Source organism: Xenopus laevis, chromosome 9_10L (assembly GCF_017654675.1).
Source record: "Xenopus laevis strain J_2021 chromosome 9_10L, Xenopus_laevis_v10.1, whole genome shotgun sequence".
In the NCBI taxonomy this organism is placed as follows: Eukaryota; Metazoa; Chordata; class Amphibia; order Anura; family Pipidae; genus Xenopus; species Xenopus laevis.
The window spans coordinates 107,264,547-107,275,509 of record NC_054387.1 but is presented as its reverse complement, the minus strand read 5'-3'; the positions used below and the strand labels follow the sequence as shown (position 1 = coordinate 107,275,509).

At 39.2% G+C, this 10,963-nt stretch overlaps 1 protein-coding gene across 3 annotated transcripts in view; it reads right to left on the bottom strand.

The window, feature by feature from the left end:
- Positions 1-1,883: 1,883 nt before the first annotated feature.
- The window catches only part of il21r.L (interleukin 21 receptor L homeolog), a 40,143-nt gene continuing 31,063 nt past the window's right edge, over positions 1,884-10,963 (bottom strand). For all 3 annotated transcript variants that reach the window (XM_041576980.1, XM_041576978.1, XM_041576979.1), the window contains 2 exons: positions 9,418-9,502; positions 1,884-3,580 (listed from right to left, as the gene is read on the bottom strand). In XM_041576980.1, the coding sequence (XP_041432914.1) occupies positions 2,762-3,580; positions 9,418-9,502 (904 nt within the window). In that variant the 3' untranslated portion in view covers positions 1,884-2,761. The remainder of the gene's footprint in view (positions 3,581-9,417; positions 9,503-10,963) is intronic.

Genomic DNA, 10,963 nt, shown 5'->3' with positions numbered 1-10,963 from the left:
TACCTGTACTAAAGAGGCACTTGGTTTAAAGTATACAAGAGGCCATTCATTTATAGCACTGCAGTTGTGGCCCCTGCAGTTAAGGTGGCCATACACAGGGAGATCCGCTCGTTTGACGATGTCGCCAAATTAGATCTCTCCCCGATATGCCCAAATTGAGGTGGGCGATATCGGACTGATCCGATCGTGGGCCCAATGATTGGATCAGAATGGAGGCAATTGGGGCGGTCAGATCGATGGACTGCAAAAACAAACAGATGTGGCCGCGATCCGACGGGATTTTTTACCCTGCCCGGTCATCATCTGGCTGACTTTCGGCCAAATATCGATCTGAGAAGCCCATCAGAGGGTCCCACACACGGGCCAATGAGCTGCCGACTCTGTCTGTCAGCAGCTTTTATCGGCCCGTGTATGGGGGCCTTAAGTCGCATGAAAAATCCCATTTATTAAAGGTACTTGCATTTTTTATAGTTTGGTGCCGCCGCCTTGCTCCTGCCTCGCATTGATGAAGTTGAACCATGGAACTACCACTACCTCCTAACCCACAGTGCGCCAATAAAATTGGATTCACACATTACTCTCATGTCAGAAATGATGTCTAATGGATTTCAGCATTATTATGTGTGATTTGTATTGAAGTGCAAGCACATCTGCGTCAATTTTGACATAACTCCTCTTGGTGACCCCTATAAAGCTGGATATGGATAAAAATGCTGCCTTGGCAACTGCATTTGGAAGTGTTCTTAGCACATTGCACATGTGGTCAATAAATGACCCCTATATTCTCTTATGTAAAAGCAGAGTAGTTAATACAGATTAGGGATGCTCCAAATCCACTATTTTCAGATTCGGCCAAACCGAATCTAAACCCTAATTTCATATGCAAATCAGGGTAAGAAAGGGAGAAAGAGAACATTAAAGAAAATGTTTACATTCTTGTTTGTGTGTCGAAAAGTCACATCATTTTAAGGATTTGGATTCAGTTTGGCCAGGCATGTGGTTTTGGCTGAATTCTGGTCAAATACCAAACCAGATCCTGGATTGAGTGCATCCCTAATCCAGAGAGGTCATTCACTTTCACACTTTCAGTTTTGGTTAGTAAACAAGATCATTCACATTTTTGTAGCCAGAAAATAGGTCGCCCCAAAGTAACCTTCTATGTAGTCTGTAACCTTTAATCCGCAGCTCAGTCATACTCCAGTAATCACAATGCTGTTGTGAGTGTGTGAAAAAGACTATTAGCAAATGACAATGAAATACATGGAATGACAAACTGTTACAAAATTGTCATGGCAATGCTGATGTAGGCGCATAATACAGATATAATAATAATAAAATAACATATAATAATATGTTATATAAACAGGTGACACGGCTGCAGCAAGCCAGGAATAAGCTTGTATTTTTTTAGGCAATGCTATAAACATATCAAATAAAATGGTGCAAACTGGGGAGAAGGAAGCAATATTGACAAGCCAGTGCAGCATACTGAACAGACTTCAATGTATGAAAGCAGTGCAAGCCTTCCCCTCATTTATTGCCTCTAATAGAGCAATTCCCTTCCACTAACACTAGATGGTGCACTGCCAGCAGGTATATAGCAATGAGTTGGTGCTCATGATCAGGACTTTCCAAAGGGTGGCACTGCCCACTGATTCTCCCGCACTTACGTACACACCATCCTCCCCTTTGTTTCATATACCGGTCTATACTGTGTTTTTTGTTCATGAAATAATCTCCTCCATGCCCCTACCCTTTTTATTTGTGCTTTTTCCCATATGCTGCCAGATATATGCTGTGGGCCCTGCAAAGCATGTGAACTGTGGGAGGAATACAAGTGGAATATAAGGTGTGAAGTTATCAGAACTGAGTGGGAGAAGAGAGACAGAACAATGCTCTTTTTATGGTCATGGACTGATTTCTTGATACTTATTATATACAACACTGATGAAGCAGATAGCTCTCTAAAACTATAATGATACAAAAAAATTAAAAATCACAAAATCTGAAGCACAGTGATTAGCTATAAATAATATTTTCAGGTGTTTGACATGATGGATTGTGGCCAGTTTTCATCCTATTCATTTGGTGCCAGTATATATTGTATTAAGATATCAAGCCAGCCATGACAAATGAAGCCCCGTAAGGCCATAAGGACTGTTTACTAGCCAGTTGGATAGAACTGGTATGGAAGTCTTTGTTTGTGAACAACGGGTTGATCTCCCATTAAGGTTAAAATGATCTATTTTTAGCAGGTTACTAAAAGAATAAAAGTCCTGGGAGCTAATGGGAATCCACTGCGTCATGATTCCAATTGTGGTTACGTTGGTGGTTGAATAGGTTGTAAGGATTCCTAAACTAATGGGGGGGGTAGAGGGCTAGTTATTAATACAGCATTAGTACAGCATGCTTAATGAATATAGCCCCTTTTGATGTAGACCAGGGATCACAAACCTTTTTTGTACCCTTGAGCCGTATTCAAATGTAAAAAGAATTTGGGAGCAACACAAGCATGAAAAAAGTCACTGGAGTCACTGGATGCCAGATAAAGGCAGTGTTGGGGTATTTGGTAGCCTGAATGTGGACTGGCAGCCTACATGAGACTCTGTTTAGCAGTAGATCTGTTTTTTTTTGTAACCAAAACTTGCCTCCAAGCCAGAAATTCAAAAATAAGCACCTTTGAGGCCAAGGGTTTGTTGAACAACATGTTGCTCATGAGCCACTGGTTGGGAATCAATGATGTAGACTAATGTCTGGTGCATCATGGCACCCACTGCTTAACATAGTTTGTCTGCCATTCTTCCTCATGTCCGCTGTATGGCTCCAAGTTCTGCATCTTAGGAGAATTTTTACTTTTTCCAAAATCACTTTCCACAGGGCTCCCACATTCAGAGTCAACAAAACCACTGTCGATGGTATCCATATCCAGGCACATCCTAGGATACCCAAAGTCCTCGCTGCTTCCTGAACTGGGTGACAACGAATCATAATGTTCATCACTATAAAACACACTCTCATCATCCTGAGAAGGAGATGCTTGCATTTTCCACTCTTCGGGTGGAATTGAGATCACATCAAAAAGATTGGGTCTTGCAGTGTTTTCTGGAATATCAAAGCTATGTTCCAATGTGTGGTTACTTGACGCCTCAGATTGTGGTCCGTTTTCTGGAAAATGATCCAGTAGGTTGCTGCCGCCGCTATCAATGTTAAGTGTTGGGTAGCCATCATCACCACTGGTCTCTCCATCTGCAATTCTGCCGTTATCAAATAGACCATTAACGTCGTTGCACTTAGAACAACATGGAGTCGCTCCATCAGAAACAGTCACAGTTTCGATGGATATACTTTGGAAAGAGGTGTCATTTGTTCCTGCGGAACAGTTGCATAGCCTGCAGCCCTGGCTACGAGTACCACAACTTGCATTAGAAGATAAGAGCTTCTCATTCACATCACTATTGTCCAAACCTGGTTTTGTTGCATGCTTTAACACATTTCTGCTGTAAATTTCCAGAACTTCTGAAGGCGCCACACTCACGTCAATTGGTAGCGATATTGTTACATAAGGATAACCCAGCCAGCTCTAAAATAAAACAAAATACATTATTAGTTAAAGGGGTTCGGTCATGATTTTTATGGTGTAGTTTTTATTTCTAAATTACACTGCAAATAATTCACTCTACAATATAAGATTTAATTCCTGAACCAGCAAGTGTATTTTTTTTTAATTCATTATATTGGTGTGTAGGCAGCCATCTCAGGTCATTTTGCCTGGTCATGTGGTTTCAGAAACGGAAAGGATGGAACTGCTTTCTGGCAGGCTCAATGTAAGTGAATTTGTGGCAATGGGACCTGGATTTTACTGTTGAGTGCTGTTCTTAGATCTACCAGGGAGCTGTTTTCTGGTTACCTTCTTATTGTTCCGTTGTTAGGCTGCTGGGGGGGTTGATATCACTCTAAGTTGCAGTGCAGCAGTAAAGAGTGACTGAAGTTTATCAGAGCACAAGTCAGACGACTGGGGGCAGCTGGGAAACTGACAATATGTCTAGCCCCATGTCTAGATTTCAAAATTAAATATAAAAAAATCTGTTTTCTCTTTTGAGAAATGGATTTCAGTGCAGAATTCTGCTGGAGCAGCACTATTAACTGATTTTGAAGAAAAAAACGTAGTATCCCTTGAAGGAAGTAAGGAATAATCTCACCTTTCTTTTTGCTTGTTAATTGACTGGGAATAGTTTTTTTGTGTGTATTATATGTTAAGATTAACATATAATAATCTAGGTTGTACATACAAGAAGTATTTTTTAAAAAACAATCCTCAGTCAATGAACAAGCAATAGGAAAGGTGAGAAGCAACCAACTGCATAGACTAAAGCACAGCTCCATACAATTTTCATTAGTCACCTAATACAAGTTCTGTATGCCTTGTATACTTATGTAGCCCAATAGTGCCAAAAAGAAGAGCAAAAGTTAGACCACTGAAAGAACTAGCACACTAAATTCATTATGATGGTTAAACAGAGACTGTCTCGGGTGATAACTATTAAATGAGCAGCTTATATTTCTAAATTACTGTTCCTTTTATTACTCAGGAAAATGTTGCTCCCAAAAAAAAAAGCCGTTTCATTTTATTGCAATAAGACGCAGCTCAGAATGTGCTGGAGTTGAACTTGCTTTTATCTGCTTAACCACATCCTTGATTAACGCTTTACTGTATGCGTGAGGTGACATTTACAATAATAACTGTGTGGGTGGAAATATTCTGCAGATATATTTCTCCGAAACAGGCAAGTATAAAGAACATCTGCAACAGAAGTTCTCTGAGCTTTTCCCTTGTAGGACCTTGCCTTACACTGCACTTTTACTATCTGAAGGATCAGTTGGCACCTCCACCTGGCTCATGTTTGTCCCACAGCCATTTGTTGTACAATAGCGGATTGGAGGGCAGTTTCTGGCCATATTACCACCTTAGATAGAAGAGCTGTGTCAACCCTACACCCCACCATTACCTGAGGTTCTTATTTGTCAACCCTACACCCCACCATTACCTGAAGTTCTTCTGTGTCAATCCTACACCCCACCATTACCTGAAGTTCTTCTGTGTCAACCCTACACCCCACCATTACATGAGGTTCTTCTGTGTCATCCCTACACCCCACCATTACCTGAAGTTCTTCTGTGTCAACCCTACACCCCACCATTACCTAAAGTTCTTCTGTGTCAACCCTACACCCCACCATTACCTAAAGTTCTTCTGTGTCAACCCTACACCCCACCATTACCTGAAGTTCTTCTGTGTCAATCCTACACCCCATCATTACCTGAAGATCTTTGGTCCCACTAGATCATTCCTTGTGAGGTTATAGGCTTTGAGTACCAATATATAAATAACGTGCCACCTTGGATTTTTTTTTTAAAACCACCCATGGTTCCATTGTGATATATGGCTCCAAATCACTGAGACCCACAAACAAATTATTTTTTCAGGAGCAGGTCCTACAAATCATCACCTTTTTATCGAATTAATATTGAAACAGCTCATTCATTTTCTATTTGGCCTTTTATGTTCTTATGTGTCTTAGCTTAGCTTGCCCCAATGTTATACTACTCTATAGCTATATCGTGTTAACACATAAAAAGGAAGATGTATAAGAAAACATAGAGAGAAATATACTGTAGACTCTTGACCTGCTGTAGTTATTTGGTGTACTGACAGCTCATGAACCTCGGACAATCATCAGCTTGTAATAGGGTCACCTTATTACTATAGTATCCCTTATCGGAAAACCCATTATCCAGAAAGAATTATGGGCAGGCCATCTCTATTAGACTCCATTTTAAGCAAGTAATTATATATATATATATATATATATATATATATATATATATATATATATATATATATATCTGTCATGCTGCGCCCCTAGTTCTCTGCAGAATAAGACAAATACCATAATTACAGATGCAAATGAATGCACCAATGAGAATGCTGCCTGCCGGCACTATATCATACTTTGTCAAATTATTGTGTCATTTTGGAATCATTATATTACACTGGAATCAGACATGCGGTAAAAAGGACAGACTTGTAGGGTCCAAATTACCCTAGCAACCATGCACTGATTTGAATAAGAGGCTGGAATATGAATAGGAGAGGGACTAAATAGAACGAATAATAAAAAGTAGCAATAACAATAAATGTATAGCTTTAAAGAGCATTTATTTTTTTAAATAGGGTCAGTGACGCCCATTTGAAAACTGAAAAGAGTCAGAAGAAGAAGGCAAATAGTTCACAAACTATACAATTTAAATAATGAAGACCAATGAAAAAGTTGCTTAGAAATGTCCATGTTATACCTTTCTAAAAGGTAACATAAGGTGAACCACCCCTTTAATACAAATAGGAAGTAAACAGCACCACACCCCCATCTTATAAAACATGACATTAAATTGAACAAAATGTTCTTTCATGAACGGTAGGAGCAACCTGTTTCTAGGTATAGCTTACCCTTTATCTGGTGGTGCATCCCATTTACATACACTGAATCAGATTATTTGTTAGCCTCGCCCTGTTGCAATACTGAAACAAAGTTTTTGCATGTTGGGCTCTGTTAAGGATTTCCTTTCAGGAAGTAGCATGCACCCTGCCTCATTTATTTTTCTCTTTGCACAGTAAGAGCTGAAAAGGTATTTTTTTCGTAAATGAAAGCTATGTCCAGAAAATCAATAGGAATGTGCCTGTATTCACTGGTGTAACTACCTATACAGCAGACCCTGTGGCTGTGGGGGGCCAGGGCAACATGGGAGCTCCTGCTGCATCATAGTCTCCCTCCCTCCCGACCCATCTTTTACTTTTAAACTTGTGTTGCAGTGCCGGCCAGGGATGTGAGGCTTAAGCAGGTCAGGAGGGGAGCCAGGGGAAGAGGCCTTGTTTCGCCGAAAAAATGACGCCCATAGACTTGTATGGCGTTGTGCGTCAATTTTTGGCGAAACGGGACAAATTCGCCCATCCCGACCTCAGGCCGGTGTCATTGTTTAGTGAGAAGAAGAACTAGTCCAGAGTATGAGGTTAGAAATTATAATCACTTGGAGCCTAACAAATTGGCACCCTTGTGATTAACCATTTCCTTGTCCTGTAAAGGGAATTATAATTATCAATTATGGGGGGGGGGCAGGGGTTTGCCATGGGCACCTGCAACTTTAGGCTCGGCTTGAACTGTAAAACTCTTAGGGGTAAATTTACTAATTGGCGAAAATTTGCCAGCGACGGCTTTGCAGCCTTTGCAACACATCGCCAGGCGAAAATTTGCTCAGACGATGCTGATTTACTAAAATGTTAAGTTGCGTCCAGCGCTGGCGAATTTTCGCTTACCATTACTTCGGCAATGCGTGCAAATCAAAGCGAAGATGGGCTAGCATTCAATTCTGCCTAAAGAAACTTTCTTTAGAGGTCTTCGCTCAGGCTAATTTGCATACGGCGGGAAATTTAAAGTTGAATGGTCGTATTTGTTGCAGCAAATACATTAAATTACACAAGTCCAGGGAACCTTAATAAAATAAAATAGAGTTGTTATAATGCCCTACACATGAGCCCACTGTATAGTTTATGTTCCATATGTAAGAAAATGTATGGGGGGACCCAGGTACCCAAAAAAAAACTTTTGCAGGCTATCACTCTAAAAAAAAAAAAGGGAAAGACACCAGCGTTTTTGGACTTTTTCCACTACAAAATATGATGTAAGTAACAAAAGAATGAGGAAAATCTATGCACTCCATTGTACTTCGCCTGGTCTGAGCTGGCAAAAGGCAAGTCTGGCGAAAGAGGTAACTTTCTGAATTTGCAGAGTAACGTCCATTCGCCAGAGCGAAAATTCGCCTGGCGATAGAGTGCGAATCACCACTAGCATCTATCTCCTTCGCTAGCAAAGTGATGCCTGCGCCCGTTAGTAAATCGGCAAAGTCCCTGAAAAATCTTCACCAGCATTAGTAACTTCACCCCTTTAGTAAATCTGCCCCTTAGAAGACAGTAACCTTAACCTTTAACATTTAAAGGAGTGACCTTATAACCTGCCTAGTAATAAGATATACTGTACTTCCTCTATTTCAGCTCATTCTTTTGCATTTGGACTAAATATAAATTTGCCCAATTATACGTTTACTTTACGTTTTCTCCAATAATATATTAAAAAGGTATACTGCCTTTGTTTTTTTTTGTAAATTCTCTTAATTTAAAATGAGGAAGCAAAAAAACAATTTTCCCAGCTAAATATAATTTTCTTGTTCTTTTTGCAGATATCCCCTTGGCTGGTTTCACACGAATACATTTTCAGTAAATATCCCACCGCCTAAAGTGCAAACATTTGTGATTACGGCACGGTACATTCCACAACTAGCAGAGCATGTCTGCATCCAACCACATGTGAACCCTCTCATCCATTCACTAAATCGCTGTCACTCCTACATAACCCTTACATATACGACTGTCAAGCTCAAGATATGTATGTTATATGAGTTCACAATCATCTACTGTATAATCTATCTATACTCTATTAGTCAATGAAATATTTATATATTTATATATATACGTACAATATATATATATTGTATTTATATATATATATATAGATATATATATAGAGTCAATGGAGAAGCCGGCACTCTCGTCACTATGTATAAACGTGCCTGGGTGCAGTGTCCAAATTTAGTACATCTAACACACAAAAGGTCCGCACTCTCAGGACTTACTTGTAAATAAAAAATGTTTTATTAAAAGACTATTGTGCAACTGCACATATCACTCTACTTTGTTTTTAATTACAACACCTGACTTCTACTTTTCTAAAATGGGCTTGGTTAAGGCAGTCTCTCCCTCTTAAAAGCCGCTCAGCAGTTGGCGGGGGAGGATTTAGCACAGAGTTTGAAACCAAGGCACAGGAGATGTTTATATTAAGAATTGGTACTATACAGAGAGGTAATATTCCTTTATTACTATGATTAGAGATAAATAAGTTAGGGACCACCATGTGGGGTTTTACCTTGACGTGGTATGGTGGCTTATCAATATTATGATCATAACTTTGTAACAAAAAAACCCTGTTTCAAAATTACATGCACTTGCATATTTACTTGAATTATTTAGACAGGGCTTTAAACTTTTTGAAATTGGCCTCAGGTGTGCATCCACAACCCCCCCATAGTTAAAAATATTAATTATACAATCAAAGTAAATTTAAGAATTTAAGTTGTAGTTGCCCTTTAATCAGTGCACAGAAATAAATGATGGGTTGGCCTGATGTCTATCTTATTAATTAAAGTCTTATTAATACAAATACCATGCTAATATGATGTATCCAGGATACTAAATGGGTCCTACATCCATCATATTAGCATGGTATTTATACTATTTTCATTTGCTCTTACCTTAAAATCCCCTCCATGCCTCATGTAAAGTGGCTTGAAAAATAGTCCAGGGTCTGGTACTAAAACCCACACATTCTTCCATAACCTGAAGCAAGAGAAAGAAAAAACAGAACACCAGTTTGAAGCATGCTGAAAGATCTTCAGAATCAGTTCCACCGTAATGTATTTAAGGGATCAAGCTCTAGGTATATTGATAATGCCCTCTTTTGCTCCATACAGTGCCTCTTCCAAAATGGTGTTACAGTTTTGTACAGTTCTTCCTTAACTCAGGTCAGACTGCAACTACAACCTATGTGCCATAAGTCTTAAAGGTCTTCTTCTGAACTAAGCCACTGGGAAATTGAAGCGTAAAAGGTGGCATCTGCTAAATCCCAACCTTTTTCTCTCAATAATGGATCATTGATCTTTTGCAAGAGGCACGCGATTGATTGGAGTGGATGCGGAGGGTATGGAATTCAAAAGCTGAGCCTCCAACCCCATTTGCTCTATGTGGATATGGCTCTAGTATAAAATAAGCATAGAGCAACAGAGGTAGTGATGGGGCTCCTCAGGTATACTCAGTAGCATTTAGAGACGTAATGTCCTCTGTCAAACTTTATACCCACTGCCAATCTTGCATTTACTTGGAGGGGACAGGCAAGTAATACATTTAAAAAGAGCAAACAGTTGTATTTGGAAAAGTGATTTTTTTTTGCAGAGTCTTTCTATAGTTTGGTAGGACTTTCAAAAGGCAAACATCCCCTTTCAGTGGAAGCATCATCAGAAAGCATTAAGACTAATTTAACACCAGGAAACACAGAAGTTAATTGGCAAGAGCAAGTCACATGAGTCAATGCCATTTGGAAGTCTTTTTTGTAAACAAAGATAGCTGGATCTCCAGTTATATACAGTATGGTTTTAACTTCAAGCTAGAAAACGTGACACATATGGGCAGATTTATCAAAAGTTGAATTTCGAATTTATGTAAATTTTTTTAACTCTAATAAATTCGGATTTAATCACAACTCGAATTGGCGGTTATTCAAGAAAAAAATGTTATTTAATAAAAAATGTGAACGTCTTATGTTCGATTTAATAGTCCCGACCAGAAAATTTGAATCGAATTTGAACTTGAATGTCAAGGCAATTAACATATTGAAATGGCTCAATGGACCTCTGCCATTGACTTGTAAATGAACTCGGCAGGTTTTAGGTGGTGTAATATTGAATTAGAACTGTTTCCATGGTCAAGGTGTGATAAATTTCACATTCGAATTTACATCCGAATTGGGGGGATTGAAATTCAAATGTGTGAATTTTGACACCATTGCCCCATAGCCTTTTCATCCACAAGTCACAGTTAAGGTTGCCAACTTGTAGATATTTTACCAGTCCAGTCAGTAAAAAGTATTCTTGATCCCAATATTTGATCAAGTGGTTACGTGGTCAATTTGGTGACCAAATATGTCATTGGTGGCTGCTGAGATATCAGAGAGGCCATCAGTTGATCCCATTAGCTTCCCTACTTTCTTCCAGAATATAATAATACTTCCCATCATGGCTACAA